This window comes from Mesocricetus auratus, unplaced genomic scaffold (assembly GCF_017639785.1).
Source record: "Mesocricetus auratus isolate SY011 unplaced genomic scaffold, BCM_Maur_2.0 Super-Scaffold_100676, whole genome shotgun sequence".
Lineage (NCBI taxonomy): Eukaryota > Metazoa > Chordata > Mammalia > Rodentia > Cricetidae > Mesocricetus > Mesocricetus auratus.
The window spans coordinates 148,245,102-148,267,449 of record NW_024429266.1 but is presented as its reverse complement, the minus strand read 5'-3'; the positions used below and the strand labels follow the sequence as shown (position 1 = coordinate 148,267,449).

At 45.1% G+C, this 22,348-nt stretch overlaps 2 protein-coding genes across 4 annotated transcripts in view; both read left to right on the top strand.

Annotated features, from left to right (window-relative positions):
- The window catches only part of Anxa4 (annexin A4), a 50,423-nt gene extending 35,209 nt beyond the window's left edge, over positions 1-15,214 (top strand). For both annotated transcript variants that reach the window (XM_040737206.1, XM_040737207.1), the window contains exons 7-13: positions 1,569-1,648; positions 2,718-2,774; positions 3,257-3,350; positions 7,586-7,681; positions 9,374-9,432; positions 10,669-10,791; positions 14,911-15,214. In XM_040737206.1, coding sequence (XP_040593140.1) covers positions 1,569-1,648; positions 2,718-2,774; positions 3,257-3,350; positions 7,586-7,681; positions 9,374-9,432; positions 10,669-10,791; positions 14,911-14,970 — 569 coding nt within the window. In that variant the 3' untranslated portion in view covers positions 14,971-15,214. The remainder of the gene's footprint in view (positions 1-1,568; positions 1,649-2,717; positions 2,775-3,256; positions 3,351-7,585; positions 7,682-9,373; positions 9,433-10,668; positions 10,792-14,910) is intronic.
- A 4,027-nt stretch (positions 15,215-19,241) lies between these two features.
- The window catches only part of Gmcl1 (germ cell-less 1, spermatogenesis associated), a 37,605-nt gene continuing 34,498 nt past the window's right edge, over positions 19,242-22,348 (top strand). For both annotated transcript variants that reach the window (XM_013114240.3, XM_005071111.4), the window contains exon 1: positions 19,242-19,644. In XM_013114240.3, the coding sequence (XP_012969694.1) occupies positions 19,391-19,644 (254 nt within the window). In that variant the 5' untranslated portion in view covers positions 19,242-19,390. The remainder of the gene's footprint in view (positions 19,645-22,348) is intronic.

The window sequence follows — 22,348 nt, the reverse complement described above, 5'->3', positions numbered from 1 at the left end:
AGGAGAAATTCAGTGGGTTTTTTTGTTTGTTTGTTTGGTTGGTTGGTTTTGTTTTTTTTTATGACAGGGTTTCTCTGTATTGCTTTGGAGGTTGTCCTGGAACTCTCTATGTAGACCAGGCTGGCCTCAAATTCACAGAGATCCACCTATGCCACCAATGCCAGGCTGAAATCCTGTGTGTTTAATGCTCTTGGTCACCCTAGTACTTATCTGTGAGCATAAGAACCTCCATGCCTCCCCCACAACCCCACCTAGGGTTGGAGATAGCCCCTAACCTTGGCATGTACCCACATTGGCTTCTGGTGGCTATAAAGAGTGTCATTCTTCAGAGAGATTTGTTAGAACCTCTCTGGAGACCTCTGTCCTGTGACACTGATAATCTTCAACAGCTTCTGTAGCAGGCTTTTTCTTTCAGGCAACCAACCAATTCCCAAATCATGACACAGAGACTTCTTATTAGTTACGAATGCTCAGCCTAGCTTAGGCTCATATATGGCTAGCTCTTTTTCTTTAACTTAAATTAGTCTGTTTCTCTTACTCTACATTTTGCCTTAGGGTTTTTCTGTGTCCTACTCAGTGGCTGATGGCTGGTGACTGGTGGCTGCCTGGCTGGCCCCAGGCATTTTCATCTCTTTCTCCCTCATTCTCTCTCTAATTCTAAATTTGTCTTCCTACTAATTCTCTCTGCCTGCCAATGCTGCCTGTCCCTTTACTGCCTAGCTAATGGCTGTTCAGCTTTTTGTTAGACCAATCAGGTGACTTGGGCAGGCAAGGTGAAACAAATGCAACACATCTTCACATAATTAATCAGATGCAGCATCATCAAATGTAACACATCTTTACATCATTAACAAGGCAGCAGAAACAAATGCAACACACCTTTACACAGTTAAAGTAACATTCTGTAGCAGAAACAAATGTAATATATCTTTACCTAGTTAAAGCAATATTCCACAAGCTTCCATTCAGATATATACAGAGCAGAGTCTCAGACAAAAGGAAACCAAGGAGGACTCCAGCCCTGCCTTCTTGATCCGCATCATCTTAAAGAGACAGCCATAGCTCCTGTGAGGTCATATTTACTAGGTCATATTTACTGTTTGTTTTATTGTTGCCATTTTTATGAGTTAATTAGCTTCATTAGAATTGCTTACAGGAGCATTGGTGAACAGTTACCTACAGGATCATGGTGAGGGGTTACCTACCGGAACATGGGTGAACAGTTACCTACAAGATCATGGTGAGGGGTTACCTACAGGAGCATGGGTGAACAGTTACCTACAGGAGCATGGGTGAACAGTTACCTACAGGAGCATGGCTACCTTACTGATGATTACACTACTGAAGGAATTGCCACCCCTCACCCAGCAACCATTACCTACGTATAAACTCTCAAGGAGGCCTAGGCCACACAGAGTTCCGATTTTGAAAACCTCACATGGGGTAGCACCTTGGTTTAAGCTTTCTCCAGTGAGCGTGCTGGCTTGGAGAGACAGAGCTTGCTGGAGGGTGACAGAAATAGGCAGATTTCTGTTCTGATGTATGTACCATTTTCAATGTCTTGGTAGAATATGGAAGGAGTCTTGAAGAGGACATCTGCTCTGACACATCCTTCATGTTCCAGCGAGTACTGGTGTCCCTGACAGCGGTGCGTGACTTCCTTGGTCGCAGCTTCTGATAGAGGATGCTGGGTTGATTGAAACATGCACCGTCCTTTACCTGCCCTTCATCCTTTCAGCCTCCTAAACATGGGCATTCCCCAGGTGTCGTTCTCGGGCTGCTCTGTTCCTTTATCTTATTTCCTTTAGAGACCCTGGCTAGTCATGCATGCCCAGCCATTTCTTCTACTTTAATTCACTGTTCACATATCCCAGGTTCGCTCCAACTATTACAAAATGCATTGGGTTACAAGGATATGGAGAGATAACTTCCTGTGTTTTAGATGTTTATATGATGGCAGGACTGGAGAGGTTGAGAATGCTTCTTGCTCTTGCAGAGGACCTAAGTTAAACCCCACACCCACATTGGATGGCTCACAACCGCCGGTGACTCCAGATCCAGGAGATCAGTCACCCTCTTCTGGCCTCTGTAGGCTCCTGCACACACATGACACACACATGCACAACACACACAATGCATGTACTTTTAAAAAAATTTTTTTAAGAACAGTCTTCCAAACTGGAAGGCAGTGCCTGTCTATCATTCACTAGTAACCCTTCAGGGGTTCCCGTGGCCCTCCAAGCTGGAGCCTGTGTATTTGGCACTGGCATTGCATCAGTTTTGAAAACTCCACCTCAAGTCTATCTTGACCAGTGGAGACTTGCTAGTTAGAAGGCTGAGTCAGCTGTGTCAGTGCAGGGATGGGGCTGGGAGCGGGGAGAAAGATGTTAATGCTTTTCTACTGAAAGAGACAACTTTGCAACATCAGGAGTCACAGTGGGGTTCATGCTCCACTAGGAACATCTCCAGGGCATAGATCCAGGCCTTGGTGACACAAGACAGCAGTCCTAACTCTCTAACCTGAAGATCCAGCTTTTATTGCATCTTGTCTCCAGGCCTTCTGTCTTAAGAGCACCCAGGGTGGCAGGGATGAAGGGAATTACCTGGGTGATGTCATGGGTGCTCACTCTCGTCTGTTTCACCCGCAGGGTGGCAGGGATGAAGGGAATTACCTGGGTGATGTCATGGGTGCTCACTCTCGTCTGTTTCACCCGCAGGGAGGCAGGGATGAAGGGAATTACCTGGATGATGGACTTGTGAAGCAGGATGCCCAGGTTAGTAGACTTCAAATTCCTTCTTGCAGCTTCTTCTCTAAGACAGGCCTCACTTGGTTGGTGGGCAGCCTCTTCTACTTCAGGGTGTATCAGGCTGAGGTATGATATGAAAAAGACTCCCATAGACCATCTTCAATCATCAGGGTTCTTTCTGGGGTATGTGGGACTTGGGGTAGCTCAGGTCACTATCTACACTCCTGGATTCTCCTTCTCACACGGGAGCCACACGAGGATCCCAGAGAATCATCCTCTCTCTCTCTCTCTCTCTCTCTCTCTCTCTCTCTCTCTCTCTCTCTCTCTCTCTCTCTCTCTCTCTCTCTGTGTGTGTGTGTGTGTGTGTGTGTGTGTGTACACAGCATGTCCACCTTTCCAACCAACAAAATAAAACCGAGCCAGCTCAACTCTTAGAAATTTTAGCCCTATTTGCCCGGGTACTGGTACATCGTTTTTGGTGTTTAGACTCATGCTTTGTTTGGTACCAGGACCTGTATGAGGCTGGAGAGAAGAAATGGGGGACAGATGAGGTGAAATTCCTAAGCATCCTCTGTTCCCGGAATCGGAACCATCTGCTGCATGGTGGGTACCTACCTCACCACCTCTCTCAAACTCTGCTAAAATGGTTGATAGCCTTAAAATTTTAAGGTTAATTAATGTTATGTGCATGAGGTGTTTTGACTGAATGCATGTCTATGAACCAAGTGTATGTCTGGTGTCCTTGGAGATGAGAAGAGGGTGCTAGGTGCCCTAGAACTGGAGTTACAGACAATTGTGCTGAAAAGGGACCTGAACCCAGGCCCTCTGTAAAATAGCAAGTGCTCTCAGCCACTGAGCCATCTTTACAGCCCCTGATAACCTTAAAAAAAGAATAGCTTTCTGGTAGTGGTAGCACACATCTTTAATCCCAGCACTCTATCAGCAGAGACAGGCTGATCTCTGTGAGTTCAAGGCCAGCCTGGACTACAGAGTGAGTTCCAGGTCAGGCTCCAAAGCTACAGACAAACCCTGTTTAAAAAAAAACAAAAAAACATATTTTTCTTTGGCAATGCCAAACATGTATATAATGTGTCTTGATCCTAGTGTTCCCCCAGTTCATGATGACCTTTTCCCCACCATGATACAGAAAACAAACTGTTAGATTTTTACTGTGTAAATGTAGGAATCAAATGATATGAATGAAGGCAAATTTTGAAAGATTAGTTTGAGTAATTGACATATATGCAACACGTTTGTAATAATTTAGCATTCCTTATCCCAGGAAACCAGCCTTCCTAGTTGGTCCTTTCTCTAGCACAGCCCTGAAACAGTCATTTCTCATTACTTACATAAGAAAGCAAATTACCTGAGAAACCAAGTTAAGCAAGTGTCAGTTGATATTTATTTCTATTTAACATCACTGATAGATTTCTTCAGGGGTTACGTGGAGTAAGATGAACTGTGCATAATTTCACTTCTTATTTCCTTTGTGTGATGTCCCTAATTTGCTCCTGGTAATTTCTAGACTTTGCAATGTGTTTTTAACTGCACATTATAGAACATTGTTGTCAGGCTGAGTCTTCTTATAAACAGTAGTAAGGACTCAATAGGGCAGTTCATCTTCTAGATGAGCTCTTTAGACCTTCACAGGCATCATAATTTTATAAACTGCCATCTCCCTGTCAGAGGCATGGAGTTTCAGATCTTGTGGGGAATTTGAGGAGAATGGGTTTGCTAAATTGAAAACACAACCTAACTGCAAAGTTTGACACATTTACAAGTTGTAATTATTCTAGATATTCCTTAGTGGTAATAATAATAATAATAAGACATTATTCCTGCCCATAAATCATACATCACCATGAAACTTTGGGGCTTTATGCTTTCTTTTATTGGCTCCCTTTGCCTGTTTACAATGTGCGCTCCCCCTTGTGGCAGTTTCCCAGAACTGCAGGCCCTGGGAAGCATTTACTAAGAATTTGTAATTCCATGTCTGTAGTTGAGCAGTCAAAAATTACCTGTTCAGACTGGGCGCCGGTGGTACATGCCTTTAATCCCAGAACTCAGGAGGCAGAAGCAGGTGGGTCTCTGTGAGTTCGAGGCCAATCCAGTCTACAGAGCTATTTCCAAGACATCCAGAACTGTTAAATAGAGAAACCCTGCCTCAAAAAACAAAAAAATTACCTGTTCATAAGTTACCAAGATATTATTTTAAGTATTGTTTAGGTAGTGTAAACTGAATAATCTTGTCACCAACCAACAATAATGGCCAGACCGAAGAGTTTGTTAATAATTTTCTGTCTTGAAACTTTCATTCCAATTTGTAGCGGGGGTCTGATGAGCTTCTTTGATTCTGGACAAATATACACCCACAAAAAGGAAGCAGGAAGGTTGAGTCAGGGGAAGAATAGAGGAGAGAAGGATGAGAGATACCATAATTGAAGGAGTCATTATTGGTTTGAAGAGAGATCTGGCACTAGTGAGATTTCCAGAGACCTACAAGGATGACACCAACTGGCAATCTAACAATAGTGGAGAGGCTACGTTAAATGCCCCTCCCTGATAATGTGATTGACCACTTCCTTATATGCCATCCTAGAGCCTCCATCCAGTGGCTGAAGGAAGCAGAGGCAGACACCCACAGCTAAACACTGAACTGAACTTCTGGAAACCAGTTGCAGAGAGGGAGGAGTGATGAGCAAAGGGGTTAAGACTTGGCAGGTGAAACCCACAGAATCAGCTGACCTGAACAAGGGGGAGCTCATGGACCCCAGACTGATAGCTGAGAGGCCAGCATGGGACTGATCCAGACCCCCTGAACCATGGGTGTCAGTGAGGAGGCCTCGGCATTCTTTGGGGCCTCAGGCAATAGATCAGCATGTATTTATCCCTGACATCCAGATGGACTTTGGGAGCCCATTTCACAAGGAGGGATGCTGTCTCAACCTGGACACATGGGGGAGGGCCTAGGCCCTACCCAGGATGATATGACAGACTTTGAAGATCCTCCATGAAGGGTCCCACCCTCTCTGGAGAGTGGAGTGGGGATTGGGTGGGAGTTTGGGGGGGAGGGTTGAAAGGGGTAGGGGAAGGGGAGGGAGCTGGGATTGACATGTGAAGCAAGCTTGTTTCTAATTTAAATTTTAAAAAAAGAAAGGAAGAAAAAAAAAAGGAAAATAGAAAGTACCAGTGGCTCCCAAGAGTGGAGGGAGATCTGAAACCCTTCGAGAGAAGAGATCAAGGTGCTAAGCTGCTTTCAGCATGCACCAGTCTGGCTAATTACCGAGCTCCAGGTGCAGTGAGGCGAGAGCTATCTCAAAAAATACAGTGGTGGGCTGGGGAGATGGCTCAGTGGGAAGTGCTTGCTAGGCAGGTGTGAAGGCCTGAGCTCAAATCCCATACTCCCATGTGAAAAAAAGCCAGGTATTGCTGCATGTGCCTGTAAGCCCAGCATTGGAAGGCAGGGGCAGGTGGATCTCAGGAGCTCACTGGCCAGCCAGCGCAGCTGAAATGGTGAGCTTCCAGTTCAGTGAGGGACCCTGTCCTAAAGCAGTCAGACGGTGGGTGAGGGAGGAAGACACCAGTAACCTTCTGTGGCCTTTGTATGTATGAGTGCAGGCAAAAGGGTACATTCCATATTAATTAATTAAAATCAATGAGAAATAAGAAGACACCTGACACCAACTGCTGGCTTCCACATGCAGGCACACACATTAAAACACACTACACCATACCCCACACGATTTGTTTTGAGACAGGGTCTCACTGTGTAGAAACTCACTTGACTGGCCTGAAACTCACTACGAGACTGGGCTCAAATTCAGAGATCTTCCTGCCTCTGCCTTCCAAGTGCTTGTTTCAAAGGTGTGCACCACCTCGCCTGACCACACAAGATTAAAAAGAAAACCATCTCGTTGGAGGGCAGGCCACTCTGAGGGGCACTGTCAGGCCAAGCTGATGATGTGATTTGCTGGACATTGGTACCCTTTGAATGACAACAGTGATAATCACATGGATGAGGGGAGCAAGACAGTATGCCACTAAGGAGATAAACAAAACAGTTATCTGTTCTAAGAAGTCTCTGGAAGAAGAGAGGGAAACATTCATCACGTTCAAAAATCCTTTGGCAAAAAGCAAGAAAAAATTAATTATGTGAAAAATCTATTACCAACTGTTACCAGATGTGACTCAGTCTTGAGGAGGCTGAATTGTTCTCATCTTAATGAGTCAAATGGAAGAGGCGTACATAGGTGACATTTCATGTACTCGATGCTGGCCTTGATCCCATATGACTGAGGAACTGCCAACTCTGCCTTCACCTGCCAAGTGCTGGGGTTACAGGTGTGAGCTAGCAGGCCCTGTGTGCTTCGACTAGAAGAAAGCAAATGTACCCAAAGACTCTCCCAGTTCCTGATGTTCTCCAGAGATCTCAGCACTCTTCCTCCTAGTGGGCCTGGTCCACCCGTCCACCTGCCTGGCTCCTCAACCACAGTGCTAATTGGTTTCCTTCTGAAATATGCCAAAAAATTAAGTAGCATAAGCTTGTTAAAACTTGTTCGTTATCTCCATAAATTTTAGTTTTCTGTATTTAAACTTTTATTACACTTATTTATGTGTTTACTTATTTATTGAGAGAGTGTGTATGTGTGTTATATGTGCTTGTGCCCACATGCATGTTTACACGTGTATGGGTATGCAAATGCCACAGATCACAAGTAGAAATCAGAGGACAACTCGATCAAGTCATTTCTCTTCTTCCAATATGTGGGTTCAAGGTCATCAGGCTTGACTGTAAGTGCCCAGTTTTCCAAATCATATTATCTTGTTGTTGATTTTAGTGTTTGATGAATACAAAAGGATCTCACAGAAGGACATTGAGCAGAGTATTAAATCTGAAACATCTGGTAGCTTTGAAGACGCCCTGCTGGCTATAGGTAAGCTGGTGACCCACAGAGTTAATTCTGGTGCCATCCCTCCTTAGTATCCAGATGTTGTCACAGAGATACAGAACTGTATTTTTCTGAAATTAAAGTTGTTTCAATTGCCAGGCGGTGGTGGCGCATGCCTTTAATCCCAGCACTCAGGAGGCAGAGGCAGGCGGATCTCTGTGAGTTCCAGGCCAGCCTGGTCTCCAGAGTGAGTTCCAGGACAGCCTCCAAAACAATACAGAGAAACTCTGTCTCGAAAAACCAAAAAAAAAAAAAAAAAGTTGTTTCAATTACTGAGGGTACATTCTAGAATTTCCAAAAAAGGATTATCAGAAAGTTAGCCAGGCTGGTCTGGAACTCCTGGATTAATGTGATCCTCTCACATCAGTCCCCAAATACCTGACCCACAGCCTTGTGCCACCATGCCCAGATGATTTTCCAGAACTGTTTTTTTTTTTATTTTTTATGAGTATTTTGCCTGCATGTATGTCTGTGCGTCACATGTATGCAATGCCTGTCGAGCCCAGAAGAGGGTGCTGGATCCCCCGAAACGGGAGTTACAGAGTGCTGAGAGCCACAGCATGGGTGGTGAGAACTAAACTGGGGTCCTCTGTAAGAACAGCCAGTGCTCTTAACCATTGAGCCATCTCCCTAGCTCCAGACTTTTCCTTTTCTAGTCTCATTCAATAGCCCAGCTGGCCTTGAACTTATAGCAATCCTCCTATCTTGGCTAGGAGTACAAGGATCATAGACATGAGCCACCCCATCTGGCTGTTCTACAACTTCAAACAAGAAATATTTGCAAAGCTAGATGTTGTGCACACCTGTAATTCCAGCACTTGGGAGGATGAGGCTGCCCTGAGGATCAGTAGTTCAAGATCATCCTCAGCTGCATAGTGAGTTCAAGGCCTCCCTGGGCTATGTGAGAACTTACCTGAAAAAGCAAAGCAAAAACAGCTATTTTATATGACCCAGCTGTTGTTGTGCTAGGGAGCTTGTTTTTCCTTTGGAACTTTTCTATCTTATTATAGGAGAAAGACAATGCCATGCCAGCTGCATCTGGCAAGTCAATGGGTGGTTGGGTTTAATAACTGATTTTTAAGTTTTTTTTTATTGCACCAGTGTTTTGCCTGCATATATGTGTGTATACCATATGCATGCCTTGTACCATCAGAGATCAGAAGAGGGCTCAGCTCCTTTGAAACTCACAGGCAGTTGTAAGCAATCATGTAGGTCCTGGGAATTGAACCCCAGTCCTCTGCAAGAACAACAAGTACTCTTAAGCCCTGAGCCATCTCTCCTACCCCCTAGTAACTATTTTATATGACAGATGTAGTAATCATTTTGAAACTATGAGCCACCCTTGCTTTAATGGCCTTCATTAATGACTTCTCCAGGAACTTGATGAGCTGAGGATTCTGGGAGAGAGCCTGGGGCAGACTCTGTTCGGGAAGGGCCACTTGCCTTAAACGGGTCTAGCAAAGCAATCAGGAAATAGTTCTTGGGACTTTGTAGAAACCGTGAATAACTGTCAGCTTTCTTTGTTCTTGGATATTTTTCTGTAATCCTTCACTCTTCTTTTCCTTTTATGGAAATAGAGATCCCTCACTAAGAGAAAGGAAGTGCTCCTGGGGATGGGAGTGGGCTAGCGGGCAGGAGAGTGGCCTGTGCTCATTCTTTCGCTTGTCTTCTCCACAGTGAAGTGCATGAGGAACAAGCCTGCATATTTTGCTGAAAGGCTTTATAAGTCCATGAAGGTAAATGGCCTTGTTTTTACTGTTTGGAAGATTGTGGTTTGCCACCTGAATTCAACCCTGGAATGGACTCCGTGCTGTCTCACTCCCTGAATACTGCGGCCATTTATGCGGAGTGCTATCCTCTGTGTACTTGTGATGTGTGGAGCCTTGCTCCCAGGGCTTTACACATTGAATTAATTTACCCCCACAACAGGAACAGGGACACAAACTGTCCTGTTTTACAAGTGGAGAAACTGAGGCATACAGTTTGTTTACACTGTTCATGGAGGGAGGAGTGCCCCAAGGAGGCAAACTCTAGCTTCAGAGCTAGGTTCCCAAGCCTGGGCTAGATCCTGTGCAGGCAGCTCTGCCAGGAACCCCAAGGGGGACAGGAAACCTGGGATTTTGTTGCTATTCTTCTGAGACAAGTTCTCGTGTAGCCCAAGCTGGCCTGGAATTTTCTATGTAGCTGAGGATGGCCTTAAACTCCTGATCATCTTGCCTCAGCCTTTCAAGTTCTGGGATCACAGGCCTGTGCCATCATGCCTGGTGGAGAGTCTTCGCTCTTGAAGAAAAACCCAGCATGCAGAAAACACCAACAATAAGACAGAATGAAAGACAGCAACTCAGCATCCTACTATTATAGGAATGCAAAGGAGAGAGTGTAGCTTTCCAGTATTCTTAAGGGAGGATTTGAAAAGAATATATGAGGAAATTGGACCCAGGCATGCTGGCACACACCTAAAATTCCAGTGGGAGGCTGAAGAAGGAGGACTGCTTAGTTTGAGACCAGTCAGGGCTATACAGAAAGACCTTGTCTTAGTAAGAAGAGAGAGAGAGAGAGAGAGAGAGAGAGAGAGAGAGAGAGAGAGAGAGAGAGAGAGAGAGAGAGAGAGAGAGAGAGAAAGGGAGGAAGGAAAGGGGGAGGGGGGGAAAGCAAAAACAGCTTGTTCTGTTTAAGTAGAGCCTTAAGAGAAGCTTTACACAGGGTGGGGGAGGGGTCAGTAGATGATGCTCGTGCCTGAGCAGCACAGAGCATGTCTTTGGAAAGGCCCAGCAGTGTCTTCTGGTCAAGCACAGAGTGTTCTAAAGGTGAGCTGTGCCGAGCCTTGCATCCCAAGTTAAGTCATGAGGATGCTCCTTGGGCCTCCCAGGTCATACAGCAAAGGACACTGCGGCAGAGTCACTATTGCCTTGTCTTGTCTTGCTGGACTACAAAGAGCATCACCTGATGCAAGATCTTGCTTCCTCCCTCAGGGCCTAGGCACTGATGACAACACCCTCATCAGAGTGATGGTGTCCCGAGCAGAGATTGACATGCTGGACATCCGGGCAAACTTCAAGAGGCTCTACGGGAAGTCTTTGTACTCTTTCATCAAGGTAGGACACCACAGTGAAGACAGAGCCTGGCCTTGGTGTGCAGCCCACTGGTTCCTTCTGCCTTAGCATGTCATTCCCAACAAAGGTGGCCCTCTGCCTCAGCGATCCGGGTCCCTCCATTCTCATGGTGCACAAGTTTGAAGCATTTACCTTCTAAACACAGTAATAAGTTCATGTGGTCCCAAACAAGGATAAAATTCTGGAGCAATGATTCAGAACTGCTTTGAACAAAAATGTGTAGTGTAACGAGCCCTAACACTTTAAGTAATTGACCTGTTCAAGTGAACACAGAGTGTGGCGATGTCTCACCCTCTGACCTCAGTCTCAAATATCCTTCTACCCAAAGGCTAGAATACCAGGGGCTGGAGTTAAGGGCTAAGCAGTTAAGAGAACTGACTGCTCTTTCAAGGGACCTCAGTTCCATTCCCAGAACCCACATGACACCTCACAACCACCTGTAACTCCACGGGTACTGCATACATGTAGTACACAGACATATGCATAAGCAAATTACCCAAACACAGAAAATAAAGAATAAAGGAAAAATGTGTGTCAGCAATAACCTCACATAAGTTATTCCAGTATTTGATATTATGGTCTTTGAGACAGTAAGACCTATGTCTATAACTGGTGTGCACCCCATTATTTGAGGTCTCAATTGCTTTATTATTTCTCTGTTTCTTCCCTCCGAGGTCTTTCACATGCCTGCCTTATGGCACCCAATCAATGGGGAAACAAATTGGACAAAAGTTGCATGTTCTCATTTACTTTCTGTTGCTGTGTAAACACCAAAAGCAACTTAAGGAAGACATAGCTTATTTTGGTCTATCATTCCAGAGAGGGGAAGGGCTGGCAGCAGGCAGGGGAGCAGGAAGCCGGTTGGTCACATTTTATCTGAACTCTGGAAAGAGAGTGAGCAGCAAGTGGAGCGAGGCTACAAAACCTCCAAGCCTGCCGCAGTGACCTATTTCCTCCAGCAAGGCTGCACCTCCTAAAGGCTCCATGACCTCTCCAAACAGCACCACCAAAAACTTGGGGACCAAGTTTTTAAACACATGAGCCTGTGGGGACACTTCTCAGGAAATAACCCACCATGAATTCCTATAATCTACATGTTTCTCACACAAGATGCTTGTAAGGAATGGAAAGGTGCTCATAATTGGTCACATGTTCTCATGTGAATACCCTCTTCTCCACAGCACTGAGTTCTGTGACCTGTGAGGCTGACAGTAACTGTTCCCCAGGGTGACTACTTCCTCCTTAGATCCTTGCATACAGCAATTGCAGTCTCTTGTGTTTCCTCATTCTTCCTCTGAATATGGAAATCTAATGAATACGTGTGTGTGTGTGTGTGTGTGTGTGTGTGTGTGTGTGTGGTGTGTATGGTGTGTGTGGTGTGTATGGTGTATGTGTGGTGTGTATGGTGTGTGTGGTATGTATGGTATATGTATGTGGTGCATATGGGGTGTGTGTGTGTGGTGTGTATGGTGTATGTGTGTGGTGCGTATGGTATGTGTTGTGTGTGTGTGTGTATGTGTGTGTGTTGTGTATACATACTAGCTCACACTGAGGACTGAACTCAGGGCTTCAGGTTCTATATCACTGAATTACATTCTCAACCCTTAAAGAAGACTTTTAAGAGAATGACTTCCTCCCTGCCTGGTAATGATGGCAGAAGCAGCTGAACCTAGAATACTTTGCAGGGCCAGCAGGGTCTGCTGGAAGTGTGAGAAAACATCCTCCCTCCTAGCCCCACCTGTGTACTGTTCTTTACTTGGTACCAGACAGCCAGGAGTTCTAAGGTGGCGTGGGTGTGGTGAAAATTGACTCACCCCTCACAACCCTTCATTAACAACTTCGCTTCTTTAAGAAGCCTGGAGAGTCTCATAAACACGAAGCTGAGACTAGTTTCTGAGAAGCTTGGTTTGCCTACACAGCAAACTTCTCATCCAGATTTGAGCTATGGATTAAATATTAAATGCCCTGGACCATTCGAGAGCTGCTGTTAAGGAGAAAGAGTGTCGGGCATGGGGACACAGGGCTGGGGGTGGATGGCTCAGTGGGAAAAATGCTTGCCATACAAGCATGAGGACCTGAGTCTGGTTCCCCAGCACTCACATAAAAGGAGTAACAGCAAGCATTGATTACCCCAGTGCAGGCAAAGGCCGAGACCAGAGGATCCCTGAGGCCCACTGGTTAGCTAGTTTTGCCCAGTTGGTGAGCTCCAGGTTCAATGAGATAGATATCTCGTCTCAATAATGTGAAGTGATAAGAGAAGACACCTGATGTCAGTCTCTGGCTTATAACACACACAGACAGACAGACAGACAGACAGACAGACAGACAGAGACAGAGACAGAGACGGAAGAGCGAGAGACAGAGAGAGGAGAAAGGAGAGAGGAGAGAGGAAGGGAGGGAGAGAGGAGGGAGGAATTGAGAGAGTAAATTGTCACAAAGCTTTGGAACTCCTGCGGGTGTTGGTTAGTTGTCAACTTGACATGAGCTAGAGTTATCTGCGAATAGGAAACCTCAGCTGAGAAAATGCTCCTACCAGATTGATCAACAGGCAAGCAAGCCTGTGGCCGTTTTCTTCAATGATAATTGATATAGGAGGTCCCAGTCCACTGTGGACTGTGTCATCCTTAGGTAGGTGGTCCTGGGGGGCATAAGAAAGCAGGCTTAGCCAGTCATGGGGGACCAAAGCAGCAAGGCATCGTCCATGGCCTCTGCTTCAGTTCCTGCCTCTAGGCTCCTGCCTTGAGCTCTGCCTTGGAGTCCCTCATTGGACTGTGACCAAGGGTGTATATGCCAAGTAGACCCTTTCATCCCCAAGTTGCTTTGATTATGGTCTTTATCATAGCAATAGAAACCTAACTGGGACAGCTCCACAAGATGACAATGACAAAAATACTATGGCAATAAGTAACTTTAATGCATACTTATTTTTTCACAGATAATGGGACAAATTAATAATATATCCCTTTTCATTTAGACAGATATTAAAATATGAACTCTAAAATCAGAGGCTCCAACTGTTTTAGTGCCCAATAAGAAGCAACCCAAACAGATTTATTGAGCTTGGGGTATTGCTTGCTTAGCGTGTACACCAGGCCCTAGGTTCAATCCCCAGTGCCCAAATTATAAATAAAGAAAAAATAAATAGGAAAACTACAATATATTTATTAGCTCATAAAAATTTCCATGTAGAAATTATAGGACCTCTTTGGAAGGCTATTTTGCAACTCATATGAAAAGTATTAGAAAAATCTACCATTTTAATCTAATAATTTTCCTTTTATAAAAAGTTTTTGAAGCAAATTATGAGGAAAATTCATAAAAACTCAGCTTCAAGGTGCTTTATACAGCAAAGTTTGCTAAAATAAAATATTAGAGACCACATAAACATCTGATAATGGAGAGGGAAATGTCCTGTAATCATTAAATGATATTGTAATAAAAAATCAGGATAGTGAGGTTGGGTGTTTGGCTCATTGGTAGAGCACTTGCCTAGGATGAGGCTGGCCCTGGAGTCTGTCCCTGGGCACCACCAAAAATAAAAAGAACAAAATAAGGGCATAGATAATTACTGTACTACAGTCTCATCACATAGAGATATACATGCACACAGAAAAGACTGGGGGCTAGGAACATGTCAGAATGTAAACAACAGTGATCCATAGGTCATGGGGTTATGGGTGTTCCTATGCTCTTCTTTTAAGCGCTTTCTTAAGAACACAGAGCAAGTATTATTTTTAGTTTTAAAAGTTTATGTATATCAGCATATATGTTTGTAAATGTGTATGTATGTATGTATGCATGCATATGCCTCATGTATGCAGTGCCCAAGGAGACTAGAGGAAGGGGCCAGATTCCCCTGGACCTGTAGTTATAGACAACTGTCAGCACCAAGAACCAAGTTCAGGTTCTCTGTGAGAACAAGGAGCGATCTTAGTGCTCAAGTCATCTCTCCAGCCCTAAGTATTACTTTTGAAATAAAAAAACATTTTGTTGAGGACCTGAGAAAAATCTAGCCAAACTTGCAAATGAATTTAGGTGGTTTTGAACTGTGTAACCATAAGAACCACTTAACTTCAGTAACTGTGCTCTCCTTTCTCCCAGGGCGACACTTCCGGAGACTACAGGAAGGTCCTGCTCATCCTCTGTGGAGGAGATGATTAAAACAAACCCAAGACAGAGGCTTCTTAATGCTGGTTCTTTTTAACTTCATTTTTCTACACTGCTATTAACATTATCTTAAATGCTTATTTCCAATTAAAACGCCTCCAGTTGCCTCCTCTGATCCAGCCTGTGTTATTATCGTCTATAATTAGTCATTTTGATGTCTTAAACCTGCTCTTTCAAAGCTTTTAAGACCTAAATGGAGATTTAGAATTAGAAATTAAAATGTGCTCCATGTCTTTGACAGATTATTTCCTCATGTGTGTTTTGCAGAGATTGAATGCACTAAATCCTCTTGGATTTTCTTTTCAGTAAAAAATTTTACAGAAGTGGTTCTCTTCCCTGGGTAGCCAGTTATCTCTTCATGGGGGACCCTCGCATCTGTTTCCATCCGGTTTCCTATTTTACACAGCTGTAGATTGAAGTTCTCACGAGCCTCTTTTCTTTAGTTTTGTCTATCATGTTAGCTAATAGTTACGGTGTTTGGTATGGCAGACTTCATCTCCTGCATTGAAACTACTTTCTCCCGAAGAAGTGTAGCAAAGTCACCAACTCATCAAACAAGTTCAATTTCAAGTGTGGTTAAACAGAGCTCGTGTGTCTGTTCACCACACACTGAGCATTCGACAGTCTTAGGGTTACTGTCCTAATCTTGCTCCAAAGTGATGGGGGAGAGTGAGGTTCAGTCGAGGTTGTTCTGGTATGTATGCTCTGGGTTTTGGCTGACCTGAGGAATTTTTTTCTTCTAAAAATAATCTCTTTAGATTGTTGACTTGATTCCTACGGTGCCTTTTTGATCTTATAATCATTCAGAAACGGTGCTTGCATATTTGGAATTTTGGGTTGTATACAACATGAGAATTTTTTTTATTAAAAATGGAGACTTTAAGCCGGGCATTGGTGGCGCATGTCTTTAATCCCAGCACTTGGGAGGCAGAGGCAGGCGGATCTCTGTGAGTTCGAGGCCAGCCTGGTCTACAATAGCTAGTTCCAGGACAGCCTCCAAAGCCACAGAGAAACCCTGTCTCGAAAAACCAAAAAAAAAAAAAAATGGAGACTTTAAAGGGATGTGTGTCCTTTCTCTGGTTTCTGTAAGACCAATGTTTACACTGGGGAGGTGGAACTGCTCTCTCTGGCTACACAGCCAGTGTGAAGCCATCCCGAGAACAAGAGTATCTCAAAAAAGCAAAATAGGGGCTGGGGAGATGATTCAATGAGTAATCATGCTTGATGCTCAAGCATGAGGAGCCGTGTTTGGATCCCTGACACTAATGTGAAAGCCACATGTAGCCAATGAGTGTATGCTTGTAACCCCAAAGCTGGGATGTGGAGATGAACAGATCCCAGTGGCTCAGTGGCCAGCCCTTATAGCTGAATCAGTGAGCTTCAGGTTCAGTGGAAGACCCTGTGTCTGATGATGATGATGATGATGATGATGGTGATAAAGAGGATGTAGAGAGTAAGACACTGATAACAATTTCTGGTTTCCACATGGGCACACACAGGCACTCTCGAACACACGCCCATTCAAATAAATAAATAATAAATAAAATGACATTAAGATAGCTTAGTGAGTAAAGGTCCTTGCTGCCAATCCTGACAACCGAGACTGACCATCTGAGTTCAATCCCCAGAACCCACATCGTGGCAAGAACAAGGAATGCACCTCTCTCTCACACCAAAATAAACAAGCAAACAAAACAACAAAATCATTAACATTTATGTATGCCAAACACTACTCAATGATATTAAATAACATGGTAGCTTGCTCTCTGAAAATGAATGACATCCTATTCTACTCAGTGGGACACATAGTAAATGTTACACTTAAGGCCAGAGATTTAGTTCAGTGGGATAAAGCTATACCTTGCTTTTATTAGCACCACAGAGGACAAAAGCTACAGGCGTATAAAGAACACACACACACACACACACACACACAGACCCTTTTGATCCTTCTGTAATGGGCACCGCACTTTGGTGTGGGGATCACCAACAACATACCTATGTGAACAGTCATTGCAATTAGCATAGATTCAGAAATCAATGCCACCACCTCAGGACTGTGGAATCTCTACTCCAACTTCATTACATTTTTGAGCATTATGAAGTTCTTGGTGTTGGTTTTAGTCGACCTTCAAGTGATGTCTTAGCCAGAATTTTAAAAACAAATTTCAGAGGTTGGGACAGCATTTTGTGACTAAGTGAGTTCAGTGGACTGAGTTTTTCTTGTCTTGAGGTGTAAATTCAGAGGAAGAGGAGAAAGTCACAGTTTTGTGTTCATGATTAGCTTTTCGGAAGTCCTACTGTGTAGCTCCTTAAGGTCCCAAAACAATGTCATTTCAGTCACCAATATAATGAGTTAAAATTCCAAGTGTGATTTCAGACTTCTTCCCTCCTCTTTCTCCATCATTCCTGCCTGGGTTGTAGCAGCAGGGAGGAGAGAGGAGGGGATTAGGTACGTTCTTGCCTGACTGCCATTGCTGTGTGGGTGGAGGATAAGTCCTGTGTAACTGTGGTAGGTTCTTAGGGACATTCCCATGTGTCACCTCAGTAATTCACCACCAGGGCACCATTCACCTGGGGTTCCTTAGGCAAGACCAATATGGTTCTGTTTTACCGTCTAGGAATTTAGTGACATTTGGAGTCACCATGTCATAGTCTACTTGTCCATACACCAAGGCCTCTTGGACAATATTTAAGATGAACTCATGTATAAGTTTTGCATTTTGTGTATGCCAGTATATTCCCTTGTAGTCGCCATTCTCTACCTCCAACTTCTACTTCAACCTGGCTCAGCTAAGTGCCCTCAGAATTTTTCAGGGATGGATGGAGCACAAGTCCTCAGTGGCCTACAAAGTATATATACTGCCAAAAAGGAATACAAATGGTGCATCGATGCAGCCAGTTCTGGGAAAAATTTGGCAAGTTGAAAATTTCCTAGAAAATCTATTTCTGGGGATCTGCTTGATGAAGCTTTTGGGTATAATGTTCATGTCTGTTCTGAAAGCGCATTAAAGTAGAAATAACTGACGCCTCCCCCACCCCACCCCCGTGAGGAAGTAGGTAAATCATGGGTCTTACCATGAGTGGTGACAATAACTAAATATCTAATCCAAAGTATAGTTTAAGAGAGGAGAAAGGTTCTGAATCATAGGTGTGGGAATGTCTGATTCCATTTAAATTATATGTCTGAATGTGGAGCAGAAGAGCATCTATGGTTACGCGTGTAAAGACACGCACAGATATGGCATGGAGAGGGCAAGGATGTAAGCAGAGTGTGGGCACACAAGGGGTTTTCTCATATTTTTATCATTCTCCATTATATTCAATAAAACTGGGGGGGGTAAGGAGAATCAAAATAAGTGTGATAAAATCCTAAGCCCGTAGTGGGTATATTGCTCTATTTGAAATATTTCACTATAAACGTCTTAGTTTGAAAAGTATAGAAGGCCGGCATGGCAGTAGCTCACACCTTAACTCCCAGCACTCAGAGGCTGAGGTAGGAGGACTGCTTAAGTTCCAGGCCAGCCTGGGCTTCGGAGTGAGACCCTAAAAAATAAATTAAAAATAAATCAGGGGCTGGGATGTAGCTGAATTGGTAGTGCTTGCTTAGCATTCACGAAGCTCTAGGTCGGATCCCCAGCAATTAAATAGGCGGCGATGTGACATGCGCCTGTAATCCCAGTATACAAGAGGTAGACACAGGAGATCAGAAGTTCAAGATCATTCTACATAGAGTCAAAGGTCAGCATGTAATACAAGACCCTGACACAACAAAATACTAACCAAATCAAAACACGGCAGAAGAAAGGAGCCAGGAACTGGAGGCTGGCTGCAGCTCCAGACTGAAGTCTCTCAACAACTTTGGGTGAAGGCAGTCTAGCTGTAGACAGTCGGTCTCAGAGCCCGGAAAGGAAGCAAAGGCTTCGATGACATGTCCGTGCACAAACTGACTGCACAGAGCTGAAGAAGACCTCGGATTCGAGGAGCCTTACTGGAAGAATCAACGACAGGAGACCGCCAAATCCATCGTACAAAAGCACACAGCACCCATGCGCCTCGGTTAATTCCGGAAGTACTGAAAGTTCACCCTCAATCGGGCAGAGCTCACTGGGGGGCGTGCCCGACGCCCGAGCATGCGCGATCGTGCCGAGCGGGCTCCGCCCTCGAGGCTAGTCGCCCCTCCCCTTCCGGGGGCTCGCCGCACACATGCGCCTTGCGGCGCGCGCTTTGTTGCGAGAAGGAGGGGGCGAGGTCTTGAGGAGCCGGCCGGCTGAGGCGCTGCGGGCGGGGCGGAGGATGGAGATGACTGCGTTCTCAGTGACGGTTGGGGCTGCGCGCGAGGCGGCGGCGGAGTAGACGGTGGGGCGTCAGGCATGGCAGGGCGGCCCCTCGGCGCTCCCTAGGCGCCGGAGCTATGGGCGCGCTAAGTAGCCGGGTGCTGCGGCCCGCGGGGCGCGCTGATCAGCCCGAACCTACGCCCGGTTCTGGGGGCGCGGCCCGCAGGTCAGATGCGGGCGAGGATGCGGCCCACGGCTTCTGTTACTGTCCCGGCGGCCGCAAGCGCAAGCGCAGCAGCGGCGCGTTCTGCTACTGCCACCCGGACTCCGAAACTGACGAGGACGAGGACGAGGGCGACGAGCAGCAGCGGCTGCTGAACACGCCGCGCAGGTACCGAACGCCCGGTCACCGGTGCCCTTGACGGGAGAGTGCGGGGCGGCCGCGCGGCGAGGGTCGGGGTGGGAACTGAGCGCGTGCGGGGCAGAACTGGGGCCAGAGCGGGAGCCGGCGCGTGCAGGGCAGACCTAGGATCAATGCGGGAGCTGGGCGTTTGCACACAGACCTGCGGTCAGTGCGGGAGCTGGGCGTTTGCACACAGACCTGCGGTCAGTGCGGGAGCTGGGCGTTTGCACACAGACCTGGAGTCAGTGCGGGCTGGACGTTTGCACATAGACCTGGAGTCAGTGCGAGCTGGACGTTAGCACATAAACCTGGAGTCATTGCGGGCTGGGTGTTTGCAGACAGACCTGGGGTCATTGCGGGAGCTGAAGAGCCCAGGGTTCTGCACATTACCCAGAAGCTTCCTGAATGTCAGAGCCTCAAGCTGAGACTGAAAGGACTAGCCAGAGCTTCCGCAGACCCCAAGTGGGCCTTTGCTTTCTGAGTGGGTAGCCACAGGAAAACTTACCGTGCATCCACTAGCCTTCAGTCAGTGTAGAGAGGAACATGGTACTGCCTGGTAGGGATACCTCTCTGTGTTGTCCACTTGATGGACCAGTGAGTGATTGCACGCGTGAAGATGGGCAGTACTTAATTCCCCCGAATTAAGAACAAAGTCTTAGTAGATTCTGCTTTGTTGAGGTGGGCTGTGATCTGTGTAGGTTGCCTAAGATTTTTGAGGGAAGGGTTGGAAAAAAAATCATTGCTTGTGAAGTAGATGTGGTTTACACCAGAATGTATTTTTATATAAGGAATCTGCTTGCTCATATAAGGAATCTGCTTGCTCTTTTTTCTCATTTCTCAAGGTCATTGTTAGCATCACACATGTGATTTTTCATTAAAATTTTTAAAATCTTATCTGCTCAGTATTTTGCATTGCATTTTAGTTGCCAAAAATGTATAGGTGCTAGAGATGTGGCTCAGTGACCCAGCTAACATGTAAATATCACAGGTAGAAACTAGATTAATATAAATATAAAACCCTTTCATTAGGGTTTTATGTGTGAATGTATTTACAAGATGGATGCACAAAAAATATTATTCCCACTTCATAGAGTTCCACAGATTTAGCCCAGCAAGGCGGTATAAGCCTGTAATATGTACATTCTAATGGCCTAAGCAGGAGGATCTTAAGTTGGGCCAAATAGTGAGTTCAGGACCTTCCTGGGCTATTTGCAGAGACCGTAGACAGAAGGAAGAGGAAGGAGTGGCTGGGCGTGTTGAGAGAGAGCACAAACATCAAGACCTAAGAATGAGCACAAGTGCGGGGCCTGGCTCTTTCTAAGACTATTTGTACTTGTGTGTATGTCTGTATGTGGGTTTGTGCACATTCCTGCAGAAGAGGGTGCTGGATTGCCTGGAGCTGGAGTTACAGGAGTGTGTGAGCCCCCTAGTATAGGAGCTGGGAATTGTACTTGGATCCTGTGTGAGAGCAGTATGTGCTCCTCACCACTGAGTCACCTCTCTAGCCCCACAGTGCCTGCCTTTTGTGCACTTACTCACTATTAGAACTCTTTGATGAGCTGACCGTATGTCACAAGTTATGCATCCTTCTTTTTATGGCCTTAGTGATTTAGCCACTCCCACTTCCTTTTTGGTAATTATTTGATGTACCTGCCCCATCCTTTCCAATCTACATCCCACAACCCATCAACCAACCACTCCATGAGACTTCCCCTCTCATAATCCAGGGCCTTGTCCATTCTAAGTAAGCACTTGACGGACAAGCTATATCCCAGCACTATCTTTTTCATTTTTACACATGCATATATGTACAGGTGTGCTTGCTTGTGGAGGCTAGAGGTCAACACTGGAACTTTCAATATTGCTCTGCACCTTAACCTTTTTGAGACAGGGTCTCTTTACTAAACTGGCGGGTCACTGATTGGCTAATCTAGCCAGCCAGCAAGGTCCAAGGATCTGCCTGGTTCTGCCCCTCTACCTGCCTCATTGGAATTACAGATGCTGGCAGTTCCACCTGGGTTTTTATTTTTTGTTATCATCAGTCCCCCCATCCCTGCTCACCCCCATCCAAGTCAGGTCTTTTACTTGAAAAGAACTTTACTCTGTTGACTGAGTAATCTGTCCAGCCCCTGTTTGTGTGTTTTTATTTAAGGCATATATATATATATATATATATATATATATATATATAGTTAAGTCTTTCTTTTTTTTTAAATCCAGTAAGACAAAGTCTGTGCCTTTTGATTAGTATGCAGACCATGTATGTTTAATGTAATCGTTGAAACATTTTTTTAAAAGAGAAACAGTAATCTGTACAAGGAAATTTTAATATAAATCTTACTAACAAAGAACAGGAAATTAACTATTAAGAACAAAATATAAAGAGAAGAGGTCTTAAAAAAACAAAGTACAAGAATAGACCCAACATTGAGGCATATACCTAAGGTGTTAAAATTCACACTGTGCTGCATCTTGTCCACAGGTTGTCTGTAAAAAATGGAAATGTAAAGCCAAGCAGGGGTGGTTCATGCCTTTAATCCCAGTACTCAGGAGGCAGAGGCAGGTGTGTCTCTGTTTCAAGGCCAGCCAGCTCTACAAAGTGAGTTCCAGGACAGGCTTCAAAAAAAAAGGGGGTGGGCTAGTGAGCAGTGTGTATTAGGACTGTGTAAAGGTCAGTCACTGATGTCAGACT